At 47.1% G+C, this 26,582-nt stretch overlaps 2 protein-coding genes across 2 annotated transcripts in view; one reads left to right on the plus strand and one right to left on the minus strand.

Moving 5' to 3' along the window:
- The window catches only part of LOC309550283 (uncharacterized protein), a 1,519,274-nt gene that overhangs the window by 42,265 nt on the left and 1,450,427 nt on the right, over positions 1–26,582 (plus strand).
- Positions 13,048–20,629, minus strand: LOC309549988 (zinc finger protein 667-like; the record flags this gene model as incomplete). The annotated part of the gene is made up of 4 exons (XM_082250463.1): positions 20,526–20,629; positions 20,066–20,192; positions 19,853–19,950; positions 13,048–13,173 (listed from the first exon to the last, which is right to left on the minus strand). Exons 1-4 carry the CDS (start codon positions 20,619–20,621, stop codon positions 13,048–13,050), a joined length of 447 nt encoding a protein of 148 aa, XP_082106589.1. The 5' UTR covers positions 20,622–20,629.

A 26,582-nucleotide genomic window follows, 5' to 3' on the forward strand; every position in this document is an offset into this window, starting at 1 on the left:
TCATGCGGACTGGGTCTCGGGCTGATCCCCCTGATCGCAGGTCGTGGGTCAGTGGCTTCCCAGTCTGCCATCGAGCGTTCAGCCAGGTAACGCTCCTGGCACGGTGAACGACCCATCCCTGTTCGGTGCAGGGATGTTTGGTGAGGTGGCTACCTCACCGGACGCTGTGCGGTTTCTTAACCGCCATTGTGGGCGTCTTGAATTGCGACTCTCCCTGCCTCATGTGCAGCGGCTTGTTCGCCTGTGCGGGTTCCCCACGCCATATGAGGTAAGTGTGTCTATGTGGGGACCTGTCTGTCTGGGGGGGGTCTCAGTCTGGGACTGTGTAACCTGCCTTTACATCACACTGCTTGTCTCCCTATCTCTCGGCTGCATGCTGTGGGCTGCAAGGGGGGGGGGGAGCTGTATGACACTGTGTGTGTCAGGCTGGGCAGTGTGGGAAGCTGTGTGCTGTGGGGCATGTTTTTAATGGCATGTTGGGGCATATACAGCGATCGCTGCGGCGATCTAACATGTATCCATATAATGGGATGAAATTGTGTGTGTTTTTATGCACTGTGGAGCGGCGGTTTCGGCGCCAAACGACGCCATTTTACCGGCGCCCGCTCCGGCCGCATGGTTTACATGCACGGCGGCCATTTTCTTGTAGCCTCCATAGGCTTACATAGAGCGCCCTGGCAGCATCACTTCCTTTTTCCTGGAACACCGGTCGAGGCAGCAGCAGCAGCGGGGTCTCCTCAGGTTTTATCCTTCTATTCCTGTTGTCCATTGCCTGTATTCAGTCTGTATATTCCCTGTGGGGGTCTCATTGTGCCTGAGTGTGTGCGGTGGGCTGCGCTTACTGAAAGGGGGCAGTTAACCCTTGGTTGTCTGGCGTACAGGGGCAATGGATTCTCAGGAGGGCAAGTTTCCCACAGTATTGGTGGAAAGCCAGGGGACCGCTGTTTCCCCCCCAGGGGGGGATTTAGCCACTATTGTGGCTGGCCTTGCTGCCCAGGTGCAAATGCTGGTGGCTGCTCAATCTACTAAACGGCCCAGAGTTACTCTGTCCTCCGATTCTGAGGGTGAAGGTGATGGGGCTGTTCTGGCAGGGACCTCCCTATCGGGGTCCCGCTCCTCTCTTGATCTAGTGGGGTCTGAGGTAGAGGCTGAGGTTGAGGGGGTTGATAATTCTCCCCCTGGCTCGCCTGAAGAGCTTGCAATCATGGATGAGTTGATTGCTTCCATTAAGCAGACGCTACGTTTGCAGGACGAAGTGTGTCCCCCCGCTGCCTTGGCGGCTTATGGGACGCAGAGAAAACGCAGGACGCCGCAGGTTTTTCCCTGCAATGCTGATTTTCAGCGCGCGGTAAAGGATCAATGGCGCGATCTGCGCAAACCTTTTGCGGTACCAAGTAAATTCAAGCTGCGTTATCCTTTCTCCCCTGCCACTGATGAACGGTGGTGTGTGCCTCCACCAGTGGATCATGCAATTGCGGTTTTGAACAAAGCCACTGCGATTCCTGCAGAGGGATCCCCTGTTTTCCGTGATGCCACGGATAGGAGACTGGAGTCTCTTGCCCGTCATACTTATTCTGTTACGGGTTCTATGCTTAAAGCTCTATTTGCTTCTCTCATGGCGGCCCAGGCGATCGCAAGTTGGACGCAGATGCTTAGGCGCGTCCTAGTGGCCGATTCGGCCTTGGCGGCGACCCTGGACATGGTGGATCAGATCCACCAGGGTGTCATGTATCTGTGTGATGCGGACCTGGACTTGATTCCGTTGGCTGCACGTGTGCACAGCGTGGCGGTGTTGTCTCGCCGCCTGGTTTGGTTGAAATGTTGGTCGGTGGACCAATCTTCACGTAAAACCTTAGCCAATCTGCCTTATGATGGGTCTCGCCTTTTTGGGGAGTCCTTGGATGTGTTGATTAAGGGGATCACCGGGGGTAAGAGCACTCTCTTGCCCCATTTCCCCAAGGCTAAGGGGGCTTCTGGGAAGAAGCATGCGAATTTTCGGCCCCCTCAGGGGTCCTTTCGTGCCTTTCGGCCGCACTACAAGGGCAAACCGTTCAAGGGCCAGGGCTCTCAGAAGAAGCCCTGGTCTGGGAAACAGAAGTCCGGCCAATCCGGACCTGCGGCCCATAACAGTTCGGCCTGAAGGGGCGCCCTCACCCAGTTTTGGGGTGGGGGGGACGCTTGCTCGGTTTTCTTCAACCCTGGTTGGCCCGTGTGCGGGACAGATGGGTTCTGGAAATCGTTCGATCTGGTTACAAGATCGAGTTTCTCTCTCGGCCGGAGAGCAGATTTTTTCCCTCAAATCTACAACTGTTTTCAGAGCGCCTGCGGGATCTGCACCTGGCGGTGCGGGACCTGAGGGCTCAGGGAGTGGTGGTTCCGGTGCCTCATCGGGACAGATTTCGGGGGTTTTATTCCAATCTGTTCACCGTGCCCAGAAAGGAGGGCAAGGTTCGTCCAATTCTGGACTTGAAAGCTCTGAACCGCTCTGTGCGGGTTCGCAAGTTCCGCATGGAATCCCTGCGCTCGGTGGTGGCTGCCCTGGTTCCGGGGGAATTCATGGCCTCCATCGATTTGAAGGATGCGTATCTTCACATCCCCATATTCGAGGGTCATCAGAGATACCTTCGATTTGCCATTGCGGAGGATCACTACCAATTCGTGGCGTTGCCCTTTGGGCTCGCCTCGGCTCCGCGGGTCTTCACCAAGGTGCTTGCACCGGTTCTGGCATTATTGAGAGCCCAGGGCATTTCTGTCCTGGGGTATCTGGACGACATTCTGATTCGGTCTGCGACCAGTCAGGGTCTGGAGAAGGACCTGTCTGTCACGATGCAAACTCTGCAGGAGTTCGGTTGGACGATAAATGTTCCAAAGTCGACACTGAGTCCGTCGGTTCGTCTTCCCTATCTGGGAATGATACTGGACTCGGTGCAGGCGAAGGTCTTCCTGCCGGAAGACAAACTCAGGACTCTTCAGGAGGAAGTCAGGTCCCTCAGGGACGTTCCGAACTCGTCTCTGCGGACGTGTATGAGATGTCTGGGATTGATGGTCTCGGCTTTCGAGGCGATTCCTTTCGCGCAGTTTCACACGCGGGGTCTCCAGGCGGAGATCTTGTCCAAGTGGGACGGGCGACCTCAATCTCTGGATCTTCAGATCTCGTTGAGTCATCGCACCAGGGAAAACCTTCTGTGGTGGCTCCAGTCCCCGTTGGTGTCCGGGGGCAAGTCGTTTCGTCCGATCTCGTGGACAATAATCACCACGGATGCCAGCCTGTCGGGCTGGGGTGGTGTTCTGGGCGTTCTGTCCGCCCAGGGGACCTGGTCGGAGGGGGAGTCTTCCCTCCCGATCAACATTCTGGAATTGCGTGCGATAAGGCTCTGTCTTCATCGCTGGACGGACCGGCTGCAGGGCTGCCCGGTTCGGGTGCAGACGGACAATGCCACGGCGGTGGCCTACATCAACCACCAAGGGGGCACCAGGAGTGCCCGAGCGGCTCGAGAAGTGGCCGACATTCTGTCTTGGGCCGAGATTCATGTCCCGGCGATAACGGCGGTTCACATTCCGGGAGTGGAGAACTGGCAGGCGGACTATCTGAGTCGCCAGACCCTGGATCAGGGGGAATGGTCTCTCCATCCGGCTGTTTTCCAGATGTTGTGCGCGAAGTGGGGTCTTCCAGATGTGGACCTGTTCGCGTCTCGCCTCAACTACAAGGTGAAGAGGTTCGTGGCAAGGACGCGCGACCCTCGGGCAGACGCGTCGGACGCGTTAGTGGCCCCGTGGCATCAGTACGGGCTGATGTACGCGTTTCCACCGATTCTGTTGCTGTCCCGGTTCCTTCGCAGGTTACACTCGGAACGCAGCACGGTGATTCTTGTGGCACCGGACTGGCCTCGCCGGTCCTGGTACGCAGACCTCGTGAATCTGGCGGTCGACGCCCCCTGGCGTCTGCCTCTTCGGGACGATCTACTGTCTCAAGGACCGATTTACCATCCTGCTTTACAGTCGCTGGCTTTGACGGCCTGGCTGTTGAGACCGAGGTCCTGAAGGAGAAGGGTCTCTCTTCAGAGGTTGTTCATACCTTGATCAACGCGAGGAAGTCTTCCTCGGGAAAGGTTTATTACCGTACTTGGAAGGCCTATTTTGCCTGGTGTGAGTCCAGGGGGTTTTCACCCCGCACGTACTCGGTTTCCCGTGTGCTGTCTTTCCTTCAGACGGGTGTCGATCAGCGTTTGGCGCTGGCTACGATAAAGGGTCAGGTGTCTGCGCTGGCCGTTCTGTTTCAACGTCCCGTGGCTTCCAACTCCTTGGTTGGCACTTTTATTCAGGGTGTGCGGCATCTGGTTCCTCCTAGGAGGGATCCTTTGCCCCCTTGGGACTTGAATCTGGTCCTATCTGTGTTACAACGTGCTCCTTTTGAACAGATCAGGGAGATCTCGTTGTCTATGCTGTCCAAAAAGGTCGCCTTTTTGGTGGCGATCACTTCGGCTCGCAGAGTGTCGGAACTGGCGGCTTTGTCCTGCAAGTCTCCGTACCTGGTTGTTCATTTGGATAAGGTGGTCTTGCGACCTAATCCTTCTTTTCTGCCGAAACGAGTTTCGGAATTCCATCTTAACGAGGATATTGTTTTGCCTTCGTTGTGCACGAAGCCTACACATCCAAAGGAGGTGAGATTGCATTCTCTGGATGTTGTTCGGGCGATTAGGGTTTACCTTAAATCGACTGAGTCTTTTCGAAAGACGGACTCCTTGTTTGTTCTTCCAGAGGGTCCTCGGAAGGGCATGGCGGCTTCCGCCTCTACCATTGCCAAATGGATCAGGCAGACCATTGAACAGGCCTATGCCTTGCAGGGGAAGGTTCCCCCTGTGCCTGTGAAGGCGCACTCTACTAGGTCTCTGAGTACGTCTTGGGCCTGTCGTCATGGGGCTTCTGTAGCCCAGGTGTGTAAGGCGGCGACTTGGTCGACCGTACACACTTTCACAAAATTCTACAAAGTAGATGTTCAGGCATCGGCGGATGCTTCCTTTGGCCGCAAGGTTCTTAGTGCGGCTGTTCCCTAGGGCCCCTTGTTGGGGACTCCTGGATGTTGGGATAAGTTTTGTATCCCCTGGTTTTTTGTCTTTTCCTGGGTTGTTGCTCCTGTTGAGCACTTATTTTTGCTGTTGCCCAGCTGGTTTCCTTCCTTTGGTAAGGTTCCTTTCTTTGATGTGGAGACTGCGTTGCCTTTCGGCGCGGATGCGTTTCCCACCCCTCATGTTTGCACTGCTTTGGGACGTCCCCATATGTGACGAATATGAAGAGGCGGCGACTGTCGGAGGACGTAAGAGAAAACGGAATTTTTGTAAAATCTTACCTGTAAAATTCCTTTCTCTGAGTCCTCCGACAGTCGCCGCCCCCGCCCCTCTTTTGGGGTTTGAATGTATACTCTACTGCTATTCCACTAAAACTGAGATATGGTTGCAGGAAGTAGGAGGGTATTGACTGAGGGGACCACCCCTTGAGGGTGGGATATGTTAAAGCTTTATTGTTAACATATTCTGTTGCCTAGCTACTCCTTCGGAGCAAAGTCTAATACCCCATATGTGACGAATATGAAGAGGCGGCGACTGTCGGAGGACTCAGAGAAAGGAATTTTACAGGTAAGATTTTACAAAAATTCCGTTTTCTGTACTGCATGAATTCAGCGATCGCGAGCAACGGAATTCACTAAATTGCCAGCTTGCGATTTGAAAAACTGGATTTTTATAAGAGCTTACCGTAGAATCCTTTTCCCTGAAGTCCATTGACAGATGCAGCTCACATACTGCTTATCCATTGGGTTATTCTGCCCCCTGCAGGAGTAGTTTTAGGCAGGAAAAAAAAGCAATTCTCCACGCCCACGGGGCTGTCCCCATAAGCATAACCCCACACCCTCTGCTCCAGCAAAACCGTTTCATTGTAAGCAGTGAAGAAGATACAAAAAACATCCCCATATCAGAGGGGAGGGTGCTGCGTCTGTCAATAGACTTCAGAGAAAAGGATTTTACGGTAAGTTCTTATAAAAATCCAGTTTTCTCTATTGTCCATTGACAGACGCAACTCACATACTTCTTATCCAATGGGACATCCCAAAGCAGTGTAGGAATGAGGGGTTGGAAGAACTCAACCAGATAGTAACGTAAACTCCAAAGGCTAAACTTAGCCAACTGGGTAAAATGAAGTTCAACCAAGAACAACAGGAGCTCACCCAGGAGAGAAAAAACCCCTAAAGAGAAATAAACGATTCTCTTAAACAGCAGCATGCAAAACCTTGCTTGCCAAAGGAAGCATCTGCAGATGCCAACAAATCAACCTTGTAGAATTTTGTAAAAGTGGGCAGAGACGACCAAGTCGCTGCTTTACAAACTTGCACTACTGAGGCCTGATGGCAAAAATCTCAGGAGGCACTCAGCGCTCTGGTAAAATGAGCCTTCACAGGCAAAGGAGGAACCTGACCCTTGAGTGAATAAGCCTGAACCATCTGGATATGGTAGCAGCCAAACCTTTTTGAGGTCCATCAGTAAGCACAAAGTGTCCGATTTCCAAAAAGACTCAGTTACCGTCAGATGCACCCTTATCGCCCGAACCACATCCAGAGAATGCAAGGCAATTTAGGCTTAGGACATAAGGACGGCAACAAAATGTTTTCATTGAGATCAAAATCCGACACCACCTTAGGAAGGAAAGACGGATTAGGTCGGAGTACCACTTTATCTCTGTGGACCAAAAAATAAGGTGAATGACAGCGCCGCCAACTCAGACACTCTACGAGCAGAAGTAATAGCCACCAGAAAGGCAACCCTCTGTGACAAGGGAAGCAGAGAAATCTCCCTAATATTCTCAAAAGGAGGTTTTTGAAGAACCGACAAAACTAGATTGAGATCCCACGGAGGCAACGGGGATCTCCTCAGAGGAGCCAGATGAAACACCCCCTGAATAAAAGTGCTACTAGTAGCTACAGACGTTGGAAGTAAATAGCCAGGGCTGACACTTGGCCCTTGATAGTGCCCAAAGCCAATCGCTGCTCAACCGCTTTCTGTAAAAAGGCCAAAACCCTAGATACTAGCTAACTAGCTATAGAAAACAAGCGAGGGTGCAGCTGCAACGGTTCACACCATGAAAGGTACGATTTCCATGTACGATGATAGGTCTTCCTGGACGTCGATATCCTGGCTTTCAAAAGTGTAGGAATCACCGAGTCAGAAAAGTCTCTATCCCTCAACACCTTGCTTTCAACAGCCATGCCGTTAAAGCCAGCGACCATAAAGCAGGATAGAAGATCGGTCCCTGAGCAGATCCTCCCACAGAGGAAGTCTCCATGGAGTATCTATGACCATTTTTACCAGGTCTGCGTACCAGGACCGCTGAGGCCAGTCTGGTGCCACCAGAACGACGGAATGCCTTCCACCACCACCCTGCCAAGAAACCTCGGCAGGGGTACGTGCGGAGGGACGGCATAAATTGGGCGATACTGGCTCCAAGGAGCCACCAAAGCGTCTGTGGCGTCGGCCAGAGGATCCCGAGACCTGGCCACAAACCACTGGACTTTCCTGTTGAGGCGAAATGCAAACAGATCCACCTCCGTGGTCCCCCACCGGACACACAGGAGATGAAACCCCTCTGGATGAAGGGACCATTCCCCTTGATGCAGCACCTGACGACTCAGCACCTGAAGGTAATCCGCTTGCCAATTCTTCACACCCGGAATGTAGACTGCAGAAAGAGTCAGAACACTGTCTTTCACCCAAACCATAATCTCCTTGCCCGCCAGGACACACTTGGTGTCCCCTTGATGATGGATGAAAGCCACAGCCGTGGCATTGTCCGATTGTATCCGAACCGGAGAACCGCATAGCTGACTCGTCCAGTAGAACAGGCAAAGCTTGATCGCTCTGAGCTCCAGAATTTTGATTGGCAAGGAGGACTCTTCTGTCGACCAAGTCTCCTGGGCACAGAGATTCCCCAGCACTCCACCCCAGCCTGACAGGCTGGCGTCCGTGGTATTTAATTTTTATATCCTATACAATGGAAAATGTATCCTAACGATGTATATAGGAAAATAATCAAGTTGCTGCCGGCCCGGTCTTCTTCCCCACGAAGGGGGAAGTCTGATAGGTAAGATAAATGTATAGGGCAATGGCGCTACTCTATGTATACTTATAACTGAGAATTACAGTGCCTTGCGAAAGTATTCAGCCCCCTTGAACTTTTCAACCTTTTGCCACATTTCAGGCTTCAAACATAAAGATATAAAACTGTAATTTTTTGTGAAGAATCAACAACAAGTGGGACACAATCATGAAGTGGAAGGAAATTTATTGGATATTTCAAACTTTGTTAACAAATAAAAAACTGAAAAATTGGGCCTGCAAAATTATTCAGCCCCTTTACTTTCAGTGCAGCAAACTCTCTCCAGAAGTTCAGTGAGGATCTCTGAATGATTCAATGTTGACCTAAATGACTAATGATGATAAATAGAATCCACCTGTGTGTAATCAAGTCTCCGTATAAATGCACCTGCACTGTGATAGTCTCAGAGGTCTGTTTAAAGCGCAGAGAGCATCATGAAGAACAAGGAACACACCAGGCAGGTCCGAGATACTGTTGTGGAGAAGTTAGAAGCCGGATTTGGATACAAAAAGATTTCCCAAGCTTTAAACATCCCAAGGAGCACTGTGCAAGCGAAAATCTTGAAATGGAAGGAGTATCAGACCACTGCAAATCTACGAAGACCTGGCCGTCCCTCTAAACTTTCAGCTCATACAAGGAGAATACTGATCAGAGATGCAGCCAAGAGGCCCATGATCACTCTGGATGAACTGCAGAGATCTACAGCTGAGGTGGGAGACTCTGTCCATAGGACAACAATCAGTCGTATAATGCACAAATCTGGCCTTTATGGAAGAGTGGCAAGAAGAAAGCCATTTCTTAAAGATATCCATAAAAAGTGTTGTTTAAAGTTTGCCACAAGCCACCTGGGAGACACACCAAACGTGGAAGAAGGTGCTCTGGTAAGATGAAACCAAAATCAAACTTTTTGGCAACAATGCAAAACGTTATGTTTGGCGTAAAAGCAACACAGCTCATCACCCTGAACACACCATCCCCACTGTCAAACATGGTGGTGGCAGCATCATGGTTTGGGCCTGCTTTTCTTCAGCAGGGACAGGGAAGATGGTTAAAATTGATGGGAAGATGGATGGAGCCAAATACAGGACCATTCTGGAAGAAAACATGATGGAGTCTGCAAAAGACCTGAGAGTGGGACGGAGATTTGTCTTCCAACAAGACAATGATCCAAAACATAAAACAAAACCTACAATGGAATGGTTCACAAATAAACATATCCAGGTGTTAGAATGGCCAAGTCAAAGTCCAGACCTGAATCCAATCGAGAATCTGTGGAAAGAACTGAAAACTGCTGTTCACAAACGCTCTCCATCCAACCTCACTGAGCTCGAGCAGTTTTGCAAGGAGGAATGGGCAAAAATTTCAGTCTCTCGATGTGCAAAACTGATAGAGACATACCCCAAGCGACTTACAGCTGTAATCGCAGCAAAAGGTGGCGCTACAAAGTATTAACTTTAGGGTGCTGAATAATTTTGCACGCCCAATTTTTCAGTTTTTTATTTGTTAAAAAAGTTTGAAATATCCAATAAATTTCGTTCCACTTCATGATTGTGTCCCACTTGTTGTTGATTTTTCACAAAAAATTACAGTTTTATATCTTTATGTTTGAAGCCTGAAATGTGGCAAAAGGGGGCCGAATACTTTCGCAAGGCACTGTATATAAAACCACTTGAAATTCTGTGCATGTCCTCTAGTGTTATATATACTTGTTAGTATTATTGACCATAAATAGTGTATATACTTGTTAACAGTGTCATAATCCTTATTGAAAAGTATATTAAAGTGACCAGTGCTTGATGTGTAAGTGTCTTCTAGTGTTGTGTATATACATGTAAATAATAATGAACATAAATGAAAAATATCACAATCCTTAATTATTAAAAATTAATTAAGTGATAAAGTGATCTGTGCTTGGTTAACAACCATCCACCTGGAATATTAATACTGTGATTAAATATCCAATATAATTTCAAAATAGTTATACTAATAGCCACTAGAGGAAGTGCTATATCTTGGCATGCACTCCTATATAAATGAAAGTGATGGCACAAAATCCAATATATGTGCAAAAAATCATAAACTGCGCCAAATTTAAAATAAATAATATAAAGTGCCAAGTGCAAATAGTCCCTAAACTAAGTACTCAGTCCAATGATGTGTATGTGCTAAACGGCAGTATTAAGTGCTGGAATACTAGGAAATATATATAAGGTGTGCCATGCTTCCTGTGCTCTTGCGGTGCTCTGTTCTCCCCCTATGGTGTTAAACTCACCACAACTCCTTCCCCGTAAAAGGGGTATCGGGCCTTTCAACAATATTCAACAATAGGTTGGTTCCTGGATCCCCGTATATCTCCTTGTTATTATCTCCGATCTTTCATCGCCATCAGTCTCGTGCACTCCCGGCCGGAGTGCACGAGACTGACGGCGATGAAAGATCGGAGATAATAATGAGATATATGGGGATCCAGGAACCAACCTATTGTTGAAAGGCCCGATACCCCTTTACGCGGAAGGAGTTGTGGTGAGTTTAACACCATAGGGGGGAGCCAGGCTTTCCAGAGCTGCTGAAATCGCGGGCAGCGACTGTGATCCAGAAGGTCCGGGCATCGCACCAAGGGGGTCTGAGGGTGAATTCGCTGCCTGGGACTCCATATTCGATGCAACAGAAAAAAGGAATACTGTCACTTTAAAAACACTGATCGCGGTTCCCACCGCCGATCGCCACGGTATGCGTAGTCCGACTTAAATATATACTAACAGCAGAGTGTGCAGGGATATGCCCACAAAGACCCCGGTACTTTACCACCTTCAGAGGAAACCTCCTGAACTGGACTGTGAAGCAGGAAGTGGGAGTCACAGGATATGACATCAGCCTGGAATGTCAAAGGTCACACTGCTTGTGTAGCTCCATAGGGCTACACAAAAATGGCTGCCAATGTAAATCAATAGGAAGCACAGGGAAAATGCCTGCCCCATAACAGTCAATGGGAAAAATATTTTACATTGCCCACACTAAAGATGGCGGCGCCCACGGCGTGCCATGTGGTCAGGGACCCCCAATATGAAGGCCTCAAGAATCTACAACCAGACCCAGCAGTAAAAAAGATACCATTGCCACCCCCCCCCCCCAGCACGCCAGGTGCCCCAGCAGCCCCCAGGGGGGCGGGAGAGGGGAACAGAGCACAAGGCCGGGTAACCTGACAGGCCAGGGGGATCTTTTAGGAAGTCCAGGTCCCATTATTCCCAGGAGAGGGCCCACATCCCCCAAAGACCACGAGGTGTGCTCTGCTCCGGGAAAAAAACACCTTCCACCCAGAGTGGGGGTGCTGCCAGCCGCTGGGTATGCTGTGACTCAGGGCGTTCCAGGTCGTCGCATCCCAGTGAGACATCCACTTGCAGGCTCATCCCCATTCAGAAAGGGGCTCCCTCGTGGCAAGGCCTAGTGCGGGACTATAACCTGCTCACGCTCGTAGGCCAGGCTGGAGAGACCTTAAGGATCTAGATTATCCAGTACGAAACCCCAGCCGGCATTGCTTGTAGATCACCAGGAGGATCCCCCTGAAAATTAACTGGCAAAGTGAGTTAAGATAAAACAAAATATTTTTAAAAGTATAAAAAAACTGAGACCGAAGTCCCAGCAGGAAACATAGGTCCTACTCCTTCTCTAGGCAGAAACAAACTGTTTTGCTGGAGCAGAGGGTGTGGGGTTATGCCTATGGGGACAGCCCCACGGGCGTGGAGAATTGCTTTTTTTCCTACCTAAAATTTCTACTGCAGGAGGCAGCATAACCCAATGGATAAGAAGTGTGGGAGCTGTGTCTGTTAATGGACGATAGAGAAATCGTTATTTTTCAGGTCTTTTCTGCCGTTGAGCATGCGCACATGTGCTGCCTCCCAGCCATAGACCATGGGAGACATTTTTAGCTTTGACACTTTTGTTGAAATCTATTTTTATATTTCACTTTTTGACATAGTTTAAAAGCCATTGAACTCCAAATGATATCCCACATCTTTCAGAACCATTAGTGCTATTTTTTTCATGCTCAAAACATGATTTCGAACAAAATAGTCATACTTTTAGCTCAACTGTTTTTTGACTCTTGGTCTGACGTTATTTGACCTTAGTGAATTCGGAATTGCAATAATAATATTCCGTTATAGTGAATTTCGATCTCACCTCCTCCCGTTGGCCACCGCGTTAAAAAAATAGTAGATTACATAAACGCCGCCAATGGCGATATAGTGAATTAGACCCTTAGTCTTCAAGTGGTTAATCAATCTTTTACTACTCTTTAAAAAGTGAATATTTAATTCAGCTAAAGTAAGCCGGCAGAAAGAACGATCTTGTTGTTATAAGGGGGTATACAGTTTATATAGAAGGTTAGGCTGACGTGTAACTTGTCTGTGACATTATTTTTGCCTACTTGCAGATGTGGTTTCTCAAAGCTCTTACAGCATTCTAGGGGAAAGGTTTTTTTGGCCTTCTTAATATTAGTTACACATATAATTATAATCTATACAATACCATCTTTAACACATTCGATCAACTTTTTTTTTTAAATAGACCTCTAAGTGTGTGTGACATCTTACACCACAAAATGTACTCAGCCAATGAAAGGTAATGACTCCATTTTTATTTTTCTACCACTATCAAAGGCCAACACAGGACAACACTTCATCCATGTCTTTGGTGAACTCTGATCTCCTTATGAAGTGTTTCTTACATGATGAAGATCAGCCATGGAGTATATCTGAGGTGTATATCAGGGAGTGCTTCTTCCCCCACATGAGAGCGGTGATGTCCAGTAACAGAAGACATTTCCCGCACTCAAGACACTAATACACCTCCAGGGTTGTGTGGGATGCCTGATGTACAGAAAGACAGGAATGAGTAACAATTCCCTCACTCAGGACAGGAATACGGCTTCTCCCCCATGTGAGATCTCTGATGTTTGTTAAGATTGGACTTGACTGAAAAACTTTTCCCGCATTCAGAACAGGAATATGGCTTCTCCCCTGTGTGAGACCTCTGATGTGTGTAAAGATGGGACTTATGTGAAAAACATTTCCCACACTCAGGACATGAATGCACCTTTACCCCTGCGTGATATCGCTGATGTTTGTAAAGATGGGACTTATCTGAAAAATTTTTCCCACACTCAGGACAGGAAAGTGGCTTTTCCCTATTGTGAGATCTCTGATGTGTGGTAAGATTGGACTTGACTGAAAAACATTTCCCGCACTCAGGACAGAAATACGGCTTCTCCCCTGTATGCAATCTTTGATGTGTGTAAAGATGGGATGTCTGTGAGAAACATTTCCCACACTCAGTACAGGAATATGGCTTCTCACCTGTGTGAGATCTTTTATGCACATTATATTTGGATTCAAAACGGAAACACTTCCCACACTCCGGACAAGAATATGGCTTCTCCCCTGTGTGAGATCTTTTATGCACATTAAGATGAAATTGAGAATGGAAACACTTCCCGCACTCGGTACAGGAAAACCTCTTATCTGTTGGAAGGACGGCACCGTCCCTCACAGTCTGAGGTTTCTCAGGATAAGAGGAATACGATGGTCTGGCACCATCCCTCACAGTCTGAGGTTGCTCAGGATAAGAGGAATACGATGGTCTGGAACCGTCCCTCACAGTCTGAGGTTTCTCAGGATAAAAGGAATACGATGGTCCGGCACTGTCCCTCACAGTCTGAGGTTCCTCAGAATAAGAGGAATACGATGGTCTGGCACCGTCCCTCTCGGTCTGAGGTTCCTCAGGATAAGAGGAATACGATGGTCCATCTACACTGTGTGGTGCCGGATGGACATTTAAGGTAGCCGGGTTTTCTCCTGGACTATACTGTATGATGTCCTCATCTTCTACTTTACAGTCTGGAGAGAAAGTGAGACAATCCTCTGAGGTTTTCCTCATTTCCCGTCCATCTACTAAAATAGAAATACAAAGATTATTACTAGACATCAGCAGATTGGTTCCCCTAAACCAGGACTCCGCCCACATCAGGCAGTTTTGTATATCCAGTATCACATATGCCCCTAGATCTGTGGTTCTCAACTCCGGTCCTCAGGACCCACTAACAGGCCAGGTATATAATTTATCTATTTATTACTCTATTATCACATTGCACAAATTATATACCAGTTCTCTTATTTATAAGGTCCATATTTGTCTTATCAACTTTATTCATTGGCACTTTTTGCCAATAGACCACATTGGCGACGACTTTGCAATTTTTATCTATATTTATTTAACTATTTCTTTGCACATTGCACCCACGTTTTATATATACACATTTTTATATATATATATATATATATATATATTTATATATTTTCTTTTATATATATTTCTCCATTTTATGTATTTGTATAATACCACCAACCCCTGAAGATAGATATTATTTTATTCCGTTATTTTCTGCATTTTTCTCTAATTGCACGTTTTTGCACTTACAGTCATTTGTTTACCTTAGGTTATAAAACAGTATGATTTTTATAGGTCTTGCTTAGATTGCCTATCATACCCGTCTTGGCCCAGTTATTACATCTATGCTACATCTGTGCGCCACCCTTTTTTCCAGTCAACGTGTCAGGCATTTACATCCCATGCCAGGGATTGGTGGCATTGTTAGTGGTGGATTTACAATATTGACCAGAGGTTTTATGGATTATTTGTCCAAGGGTTTCATCCGGATGACAAGCGCCAGGACTATTTTTCATTTTCTTTATAGTGGGGGGTCATACTGGTGCACTGTGGTTTGATCACAGTGTAATTGTATGTGCGTTTTACCTGGATTTTAGGTGCACTTCTATTGAATTCTATTGCACAGTGCATTTTCTGAAACCGCATCAAAGATGCAGCATGCAGGACTTTGATGCGCTTTCATGAAAACGCACTTTGTAATAGAAATTCAATAGAAGTGCACCTAAACCCAGGTAAAATGCACATACAATCACACTGTGACCAAACTGCAGTGTACAGGTTATTAAGGATAAGGCCCCTTTTACACACGTCAGTTTTTTTGGTGGATCTGAACGGTCACCCCATGCATCTCTATGGGGCATCAGATGTCAGTGGAGACATCTAATCCAATCCGTCGAATCTGGACGGATGGAAACCCTATTTTCGATCCGTCCAGTGGATCGGATCGGATGAGAATGGACAGACGGTCCGTTCCTGTCCGATTCCCCCATAGATATGCATGGGGACCACACAGCACGGAGACACAGCTGTCATCCTCCTGCTCAGCAGGGATCGGCGGATCGATCCCCCACTGAGAAAAACGGAGTCTGCCCGAAGGACTCCCTGTGTGAAAGGGCCCTGGTAAGAATATGTGTTAACGAAGAGCAGAGTGAAGGACTGTAGAGAAAGTGCTAAGTCTGCATTTTGGGACAGGACAGGATCAGCTAAATGGCTGCTTAGATAGTCCAGAGCTGAGAGCAGAGACTGCAGAACATGCAGTACAGATTTATGGAGCGGACAGCTGAAAGAAGAAGGGTTAATGTGAACAGGAGAGAGGAACAGAAGAATCGGTGCTGACTTACGATTGTGCAGGGAAGGTAAAGAGATGTGCTGCGGACAAAGTGAAAGTGACCACCAAGGAAGACTCAAGTGACCTGGCCAGGAGGGAGAACAAGCTGACAGGGGGAGGGGAGCTTGGAAGGAGGAGAGTGATTAACAGCTGAAATAGAGATAAGGCAGAGTTGAGGTAGCTGGAATGGAGGAGTCCAGAAATCATGCATTGTGCAGTAACAGGAGGGAGGGAGAATGACATTCACCCCTGTCAGGCAGGAGAAGGCAGAAGCTCCAAGTGCGCCCCCCCCCCCCCCCTTCATCCCAGATATGGACACCGCCCAGGGCAGATGGCCCTCCCGCCCACCCCTTGAACTGGCCCTGCCTTATAGGCACTGATAGGCTGCAACGGTGGGCACTGATAGGCTGCACTGGTGGGCACTGATAGGCTGGCACTGGTGGGCACTGATAAGGTGGCACTGACAGGTGGCACCGATGGGCACTGGTAGGTGGCTCCGAAGGGCACTAATAGGCAGCACTGATGGGCACTAATAGGTTGCACTGATGGGTGGCACTAATGGGCAATGATAGGCACTGGTAGGTGACACTTATGATGGGGCACTGGTGAGCCCTGATAGGTGGCGCTGGTGGACACTGGTGGGCACTGGTAGGTGGCACTAGTGGGCACTGGCAAATAGCACTGGTGGGCACTGGTAGGTGGCACTAGTGGGCACTGGCAAATAGCACTGGTGGGCACTGGTAGGTGGAGCTGGTGGGCACTGGTAGGTGGAGCTGGTGCACACTTATGGGCACTGGTAGGTGACACTGGTGGGCACAATTTGCCTTCTCCTCTTCTAGACCGCAGTCCCTCTGACAGTAGACGCCAATCGTTTTTTTTTTTCTCCTTACACTGACAGTGTGAGCAGAAAAAAACAGCTGATCGCTGGCTGCTGTTTACTTCACATGATCAGCTGTCATTGGCTGACAGCTGATCACGTGGTAAGGAGGCGGGACTGCCTTCTTACTCCGATCTGTGATCAGGCGAGTCTCATGGACTCGCTGATCACAGAGCGAGCTGGGCCACTCCGCAGGGAGCGCGCAGGCGGCTCATGCACGGGATGATGTCAATGTACACCCTCCCGGCAATTTAGGTCCGCGCTGTAGCCATTTTTCGCCTATAGTGCAGGCGTCAAGTAGTTAATGTGTTCCTTGGGGATCATCCGGATACCACCGCTGCCAAATAGGAAAGAGATGTGGGTGCCTTCGAAAATGAACAGTGGGAGGAGGCCCTGTTGACTGTCCAGCAATGCTCGATTAATGTAGCTCAGTGACTATCCCAACTATATATCTACTTCTATGGGTGCACTATACCCCAGCAAAACTATTCACAATGGGCCTCAGGGACAGTCCTGTCTGCTCTAGATGTTGCCATGATCATGGGGACCTCATACACATGGTATGGAGGTGCCGAAGTTATACATGTACTGGAGGGGAGTTATGGGGACCATTAACATCTTTTGGGTATCTCTTAGTGAAGACCCCAAACAGTGTATACTAGGGGTTTTGAGTGACCTATTGGTGGACGACATAACTGGTCAGGCCATAGGAAGAGCATTGTTTCAGGCTCGTAAATTGATCCTGAGACATTGGATTTCCTTTGACCCCCCACAGTGGGAGAATGGATATTACAGAGAAATATATCTGGCAGCATCGAGGTTGTTCTGATAAATTTGAGAAACTGTGTCACTTATCGTTAAACACCCTGGGCTGCTTGCTCTTTTGCCGGACACACAGGTCTTACGAGGGCTCCTGTCCTCCATGAACAACATATTGCCGTTTTAAAGCAGATCTGCTGTTTTATGAGGTTCCAGCTGCCCCTACCCAGTCTTTCATTGAGACTGGTCAGCACACAAACCCTGAACATCATAAGATCTAAGATTCTGGCTCAGACCTATAACAACGTGGATATGGCACTCCTGATGGATAACAGCGATACGCTGCCCATTTGTTTTTAACCGCCAGGCAGGCTACCTATGCTCATCATCACAGTGAACTATACCACCCTCCAAGGGCACCCCTGAGGAAGGAGCCCAAAAGACTCCGAAACGTGTCGGATTAGCCTAGGGGTTTGTGGTCTCTAGTCCTACTGTTTGATGTATATCACTTCATAGCTTGCCTTTATGCTTTTATTCCCTGTGTATCAACAAATAAAGAATTTAATTTTTTATATTAAATTGATTTGTTATCCATACTATTTTCTTGTTGGTGCCTAAAAAGTCCCACCCCCAGGGGAAATCTCCTTTTTGGTCAGATAAAAAAAAAAAAAGCAGCTTTGTCTCTGATGATCTTACAATTCCACCTTCAAAGTAACTAGTAAATGGGTCCTCTGATCTCCTAACAGTTCATTTCTTTATTCATGGACCTTAGTCAGAGAGTGAGGAAACAACGAGAACTGTCTTTTATAGGAGTGACAGTGATGGGGGGGATTATAGGACGAGTGTCCCCACCCCCTCTATCACTCATTGCCATCTTCCCAACACAAGAAGTACTGCACTTCATTATTTAGTCCATGATTTAGTCATGAATAACAGCGGGGCTGAGCCCCACCAGAGGTCAGAGAATGAGGATGGGGGGGGGGGGGAGAGAACAACCAAGATGAAGACTGGACTGATCCTGAAGACCACCATCATTGGGTTACTGACTTCTCCCTCATTATCACTTTCTGTTTAAGGTTCCAAAGTTGCAGGATGTTATCACATTATTATCACCATGTAAAAGTCTGTCCTCCAATCAAATCATCAGATATAAAATGTCCAGCTGGGAGAAAATGGGTGTAACAAAAGAGGATACATATTATGTGTATACATAGCAGTGGGTAGAGGGGAGACCAGAAGTCAGGAGTATGTAATGTACAACCTATTGTATAAGATACAACAGATAGGACTATACAGTATCAGAATGATGTATTGTACAACATAGAGTATATAGTGCAGGGGTCAGGAGTATGTAATGTACAATATAGAGTATATAGTGCAGGGGTCAGGAGTATGTAATTTACAACATAGAGTATATAGTGCAGGGGTCAGGAGTATGTAATGTACAATATAGAGTTTATAGTGCAGGGGTCAGGAGTATGTAATTTACAATATAGAGTATATAGTGCAGGGGTCAGGAGTATGTAATTTACAATATAGAGTATATAGTGCAGGGGCCAGGAGTATGTAATGTACAACAGAGTATATAGTGCAGGGGTCAGGAGTATGTAATGTACAACATAGAGTATATAGTGCAGGGGTCAGGAGTATGTAATGTACAACATAGAGTATATGGTGCAGGGGTCAGGAGTATGTAATGTACAATATAAATTATACAGTGTAATGGTCAGGACTCATAATATTGGTATTCAGCAATCAGTGGAAGGGTAAATGTTTACATGAGACAAGTTGCAGAAGTCCCACACCGCTGCCTCCCATCTCCTGAGACTGCACTCAGTGACATGGGTGTGAGACTATACAGACGTATCCCTCCACCCGGCACAACCAGCAGACAACAGAGCAAGTAACCCCGGGAGAATTGTTAATCAGAGATCTTCCTAGACCCAGGTATGGAGCAGAGGACTCAAATCACATACCCCTGGTGCCTAGGTCTAGTAAAGTCTATGGTAAAAAAAAAATCAACATGTTGCTACCAGTTGAACCCCCAGAATCTCCATAAATCCAGTCTACATACATAAATTGTGTCTGCAGCACAGAGAAGGAAGATTATAGAAGAGAAATACAGGATGGGGAACACAGCTCAGGAAAGTGACCAGGGTATTACAGGCTGATATCACCCAGTCCCCACCCTACTCTGGACCAATCAGTGAGCAGTATGGGTGGAGGAATATATTTAGTGTTAATGACCCACCTGTGCTGATCTCTGTATGAGTGTCCTCCTCTATAAATGTCCCCGTTATTCCATCCTCCTCCATAGACTGCTGATCATCCCTCACATACGTCTCTTCTTCTTCTTCTTCTTCTTCTTCTTCCTCCGTTTTAAGCTCAAATTCTATATTGATTGGCTCTCCACTCTAAATCAAGAAAATGCAAGTAAATATAAACTGTAAACTATAAGCTCACATAAAATATCCATGCGTCATCTTTATGAGTCCATGTTCTAGATACTCTGTCCCACCAACCTTGTAACAATAAGGGTTGGTGCGATCTTTCTGTGTGGAATCCCGGGAATACAGAGGACGGGGACATCTCTCTGGTGGGTTCCCATTACTGGATCCATCTGTAGGAAACACACACACTGACTGAATACATTGTTTCTATGTGTTTATCAGATGATGGGGATCTAGGTGGAGCCTCCGTACTGCTCTCTCCTTTACAATAAAGTCTCCTCTTACCCGGTGATGTGAGGGGCGGCTGATTCTCCATCATGACGTCCTTGTAGAGATCCTTGTGTCCTTCTAAATACTCCCACTCCTCCATGGAGAAATAGACAGTGACATCCTGACACCTTATAGGAACCTGACACACACAATGATACAGTCACCATCCAGACACATCCCTTGTCTGTTACTGGATAATGTCCCAGAATTCCCAGCACCGCTCACCTCTCCTGTCAGCAGCTCCATCATCTTCTTGGTAACTTCTAGAATCTTCTCCATTTTGTGTCTCTCAGGTTTTAGGGAGTCACATGGAGGCACTGTGATGCTCATATGATCATCTGAAAATCTCTGTATTGAGGAACCAATAGGAATATAATGTTAGAATCCCAGAATCCTCCTCACCTCTCCGGTCAGGTCTGTGTTTTATTAATGGAGATAAGAGTGATGTCATGTGACCTCACAGAATCCTCCTCACCTCTCTGGTCAGCAGATAGATGATCTCCAGTGTAAGGTTTAGTATCTTCTCAGTCATGTGACTCCGATTCTCCTCCATCCTCATTTGTGCCTTCATCTATGAAGGTTTCCCTGTAGACAGATAACATTGATAACGGAGAATTATCTGGATTGGTTTTGGTTGTACAATAATAGGATGAGGATATCAGGAGGTAACATGAAGGTCAGTATGTATTTGACCACTTGCCGACCAGCCGCTGCAGTTATACGGCGGCAGGTGGGCAGGTTCCCACGAATCACCGTACCTGTACGGTGGTCCGCGGGAGCGATCCTGGGAGTGCGCACGGTCTGCCAGAGGCCCGCCCATTCGCCAGCGGGGAAGCAGATCCACGGGGTCGCGATTGCCGCCGGGCACCTGCAATCACTCCCTGCAAAGAGAGAAAACGGCGCTCTGCTGTTGTAAACACAGCAGACCGTTGTCCTCTCAGAAATCATCACAGAGTTCCTGTGTTCCTCCTATTTAGGATCACAGGTCTCTGTATTGAATTTACAAACCCACCCCCCCCCCCAGTAGGAAAACACCCTTCTAGGCTCACACTTAACCCTTTGATTGCCCCCAGGTTAACCCCTTCCCTGCTAGTGTCATTAGTACAGTGACAGTGCATATTTTTAGCACTGATTACTATAGTATTGCCCCCAAAAGTGTCAAAAATGTCAGTTAGGGGTCCAATCTGTCCGCCGCAATGTCGCAGTCCCGCTAAAAACCTCCATTACTAGTAAAAATAAATAAAAATTACATAAATCTTTCCCCTAGTTTGTAGACGCAATAACATTTGCGCAAACCAATTAAAATACACTTATTAGGATTTTTTTTACCACAAATATGTAGCAGAATACAAATTGGCCTAAAATTATGAAAATTTTTGATTTTTTAGGTTTTCCAGAACTGGTTAAGTACTATGGTTCCCAGTAGGGCTGCACGATATTGGGAAAAAAGTACATTGCGATATTTTTTTTTCAACTATATATATTGCGATATTGAGAGGAAATCATGGAAGTATTGCAGCAGCGCAGCCTTCTTCTGATTGTAATTGCAGATTGCACCATACAGCCAGGGCAGGCCAGGGTTAATGTTATTGTAGGGATTGACAGTGACAGTCAGTGTGGATTAGGCACAGTCGGGACTGGTGGTGGCAGGGGGTAGAAGAACACAGCCTGACATGACATCCGTCCAGTCCCACACGTACTGACTCGACTCTTCACTCTGAACTGTTACAATACAAGCTTGTTTCCAGTTCTTCATATTACCATCAGCTGGAGAACTAGGCAAGCTGCAGGCAGGCAGCCTGAACGTGTGGGACGGATGTCGGGCTGTGTTCTGCTACAACCACTGTGAGTCATCCGGACTTCTCCCTGCCTAATGCCTATGCCTTACATCGTATCTTCGGCGATGTGAATATCGCCCACGCCCACAGCACGATAGTCGATATCATATCGACTATCGTTCAGCCCTAGTTCCCAGTGAGAAAATATTTAATCTGGACAGTTTAGTGTTCGCTATGATTCTTAGAGTACAGGGGTCTCATAAAATTTGGCCTCCTGGATCACAAATTCCATTCACTATGTTGGGTGTGAGATGAGGAGGAGATCCAGGAATCAAGATAAAGGTCAGGACAAGCAACAGACGAGCGCATCCAAGAGATGAAGCTGGGGTCACTACACAGAAACTTAATCCAAGGAAACAACAGGCAGGACGAGGAATAGCAAGAAGGAGCTCAGAGACAAATGAGAATATTGCTCAGCCAATGGGAGATTATCTCAGCATGACTTACATAATGAAGGGGGAGGGGGAGCGGAGGAAGTCACTTAAGGTGACCATAGATACATGGAAATTCAGCTGGTTCAGCAGGGATCGGTCACATTTCCATCCATGTGTGGTCACTGCCGGATAAAAGTCAGTCCATCAGCGGCTGAAGGCAATAGCTTCATCACTGATCTGTGTATTCTGAGAGCGGAGGAGCACCCCCCATTGTCAGAATACAATAGTGCAGCAGAGAGGATTCCCCATCCCACTCCAATGTGTGGATGGGGGAATCACTTCCATTTTTTCCACTCAGCCTGCTGGCTGAACAGTAAAACTGAACCATGTATGGCCCGCTTTGGAAGCAAGATATATTATTCATCAACTGATCCCTCTGAAGGGGTTAATCTAGGTTTCCACACTATATATGTGTGTATCATCATCTGCTGGCAATAAAAGACGTCACAGTGACTATGGAGGAAGAGGACGGACATGACGGGGGGGGGGGGGTGTTACTGGGTGTAAACAGAAAAAAATATATTTTTCTCAAATAAAATTTTTTTGAATGAACAATTTAAAAATTGTGCCAGCAGGACAGTCTCCAGCTCAGTCAAAATAAAATACAACATATGTATTTAAAAGCATTAAGTATTACATCCATAGAAGCATAATAAATCATAACCATTAGCAGATACACGACTTGCTTGCCCATAATCCCAAACCCCATTACCCAATGGTAACCTTTAAAACCAATTTCTAATTACCCTCTACCAATGACCAGCTGGTCCATAGTGCTAGACCAGGTGTGTCTAACCAAGGTGCCCATTGTTTATTGAATTTATCATAGCAGCCTCTGTGCTGAAAAATATATTTTTCTAATCAGAGAGCATCTCGTATTTGAACTAACCATTCCTTCGAGGTAGGGGAGTCTGCAGAGATCCAATGGCAAAATATTACCTTCTGCTTCGGGGCTTGAAATAATGCCCTCGCTATGGCCTGCCTGGGTGCATCCTCTATCTGTAGGTCAGTCAGAATTCCCAGCACACAGATTTTTGGATCTTTAGGTATATGTACCTGAAAGACATTGGCAATAGTGGCAGCAACCTCTTTCCAATAGCTATGCAGCTTTGGGCAGCGCCACATAAGGTGAATCAAGTCACCCTGGTCTCCATTACATCTGGAGCATGTAGAGGATTCACTTCTTCCCATGTGGAATAACCTCACTGGGGTGTAGTGGACCCATAGGAGTAAATATAGCTGTGACAGATGCTGTGCCACATTCAGGGAGCACATCTTGACTGCCAGGAGAGCCTCCTCCCACTGTTCCTCCTCCAAAGAACCTACACCCCCTTCCTATTTGGATACCACACTCATGGGGTGCTCCTTTAGGAAATTGTTTAATAGCATTGAGTAACATTGGGAGATGAAACCTCTGTATGAATCAACCTCATACAAGTAATTGAATATTAGAGCGGGTGATTGTACCCACAAATCAGACCCACCTTGCGTTTTCACGGCATGGGATAGCTGCATGTAAAAGAAGAACATTGAAGAAGGGAGTTTATACCTCTCTTATAATTCCGGGAAGGAGCACAGCCTACCATTGGTGAATATATGATGCAGGTGAGTGATCCCATCCCATCCATCCTATCCAACTTCGGGTAGTACTCATTGTTCCAGATGGGACTAAATCTAGTAAAACCCATTATTTATTGCAACTGCCTAACCTTATTTCAAGTTTTTGCATTAAGGCATAAGTGAGATATAGTTTGTTGGATTTGTAAAACTTAAGTCCCTCGAGACCACATGCCACATTTTTCACGCCTACTGTGTGGGTAATTACTTTAACAGAGGGATCGTCCCTCTATCATTAGTTGAGGAGTACATGGAGCGTGCGATATGCTGCATTTGGGAGGCCAGGTAATTAAAGCCAGGGGTTGGGAAGAGCCAAACCTCCTGCATCCTTTGGTCTTTGAAATTGTTCCAAATTCACCCTTGGGTTTTTGGATAACCACAGGAGAGATCTAAATATAGTGTAAATGATACAAAACATTTTTAGTGGGATAACCACCGGGGAGTTGTGGAGTATGTATAACAGTTGTGGCATGAGGATCATCTTAATAAGGTTATATAATGGCTCAACTGGCAACCCGACTGGGTCCCTCTGTTGACGGAGGCTCCTAGTGCTTCCCGAGGGCTCCAAGCACTCCACCAGACACCATAACCACCTCAGACCCCACGAAGCCCAGCAGCTTGGTTTGGGTCTCGCCGTCTCCAACTTACCCTGGACCTACGACAAGGTTCCAGGTTCCAGTGGGTGAGCCTCCCTTTCCCCAAAGAGTGAAGCAGGAACAAGCTCTTACAAGAGCTTAGTGATGATTCAAGGGAGTATGAAGAGCATAGCAATCCCTTGTAGCAGATTCCCCCAATAAGAGACAGGACTCTAGATTGAGGGTGAAGAAGAACTCTTTATTGAACTCACACACATTATATACACTATCAGGTCAGGCGAGTGTGATTACATTAGCATAAGCAGATGAAATTGTATACAGAAACAGAATTAACCTGAACTAATTATATAGCCGTCTGGACAGAACAATGTGAGGTCATTAGCATTTAACAATAGGACGGGCCAACTTAACACAATCCACATTCCATCTCAAAACAGACAATAGGACAAGACTGCCAATGACAGTCTGTCTAGCTACTACATTGAAACACATGGAATACACATGAAGGTGTCACAGACTCCATGGCAACAGGCCACAGGTCTCACAGTGCAAAGTGGGATCAAATCTTCACATTTCTTGAGATCCACCATTGACAAATATCACTCTCCCATCTGAAGCCATCCAAACTATTCTCTCAGCTTCCCTCACTCCCAGTGGCCATGAGCACCATCACAGGTTAGTCGGACCAACCAGAGACATTTTCAATTTTGCCCATATTTTAACTTTATACCTAAATTTGGCAAGCAGGGGGGTCAGATTTTGGGTTATATAGTGCAAAGGTCGAGGTGTGACCTGAATACCAAGATTATTAATTTGAGAGGAAATGGGTATGTTAGCTGTAACCTCCAGGCCCCCATCTAGGGGCATCAGGGTGGACTTTATGTGCAAACCCAAGTACGTGCCAAACTCCGAGATTACCGACATTGTTTCTTCAAGAGAGGTTGTAGTATTAACCAACATGAGCATGCGGTAGCACCTGCGTATAACATTTTTTCTTGTATATGTCTATATTTAAACCCGCAAATCTGACAGAGGGCAGCACTGTCTTGTTCCCCTGTGGAGATCGAAGCTGGCCTACATCCTGTCCGCTTCCCTAATGGCCACCTTTGGGGTATAATAAAGTAAATGAATCCATGAGATAAACCTTTCGCCAAAGCCAAATTTACTCATTACTTACAAGTACTTCAATTCAATGCTGTCAAAGGCCTTATGAGCATCAAGCGACAGCAACGCTCTGTCACCCACATTGTCCCCTGGAGATTGTAAGTTTAGGAATAGTCTGTATAGGTTAATTGATGTCGATTTTTGTGGCATTAAGCCCGCCTGATCATCATGTATGATAGACGCAATAACCTTGTTTAGTCGCAGGCCCAATGCCTTTGCGAGTATGTTAATGACGCTCTGTAAAAGCGAAATGGGCCTGTTGGACCCTGGATCCAGCAGATCGTTCCCAGGTCTCGGCAACAGGATAATATAAGCTCTGGTCATACTCTGAGGAAGGCAACCACTGGCACTGGCTTCATTAAACACCTGTAGCAATTTAGGTAAGATCCCATCCCCAAAGGTCTTGTAGACCTCTATTGGCAACCGATCCTCTCCAGGGGCCTTCAAGTTAGGGAATAGACTAGTCGCCCTCCTCAACTCCTCCAATGTCAGTGGTGCATCTAACATGTATCGGTCCACCGAAGAAAGCGATGGCAAAGGGACAGCATCCACATATCGTACCAGTTGGTCCTCTTGAGTGGGATTGTTTAAAAAGGTAAAGGGTGGAATAATAATTGACCAGTTCAGTCATGATCAGCTCGAGTGGTAACTGTCTTGCCTTTACGATCTCTCAAAGCACTAATACCCGGGGAGAACCAGTGGGGGTGAGCAAGCTTAGCTAGTACGCGACCCGTCTGCTCCCCTTTCTCATAGAATGCCAACCTGTTAAAGAACCGCTTTTTCTCGGCAGCTGAAGTGGTTATGTGGGATAATGCCTCCCGAGCCACCACTCCCTATTCGATTCTGTTGGATCTTCAATGAATTTGGTTTCAAGGTCACGCAC

The sequence above is a fragment of the Pelophylax lessonae genome, assembly GCF_965119305.1.
Source record: "Pelophylax lessonae genome assembly, chromosome: 3".
NCBI classification, from domain to species: Eukaryota; Metazoa; Chordata; class Amphibia; order Anura; family Ranidae; genus Pelophylax; species Pelophylax lessonae.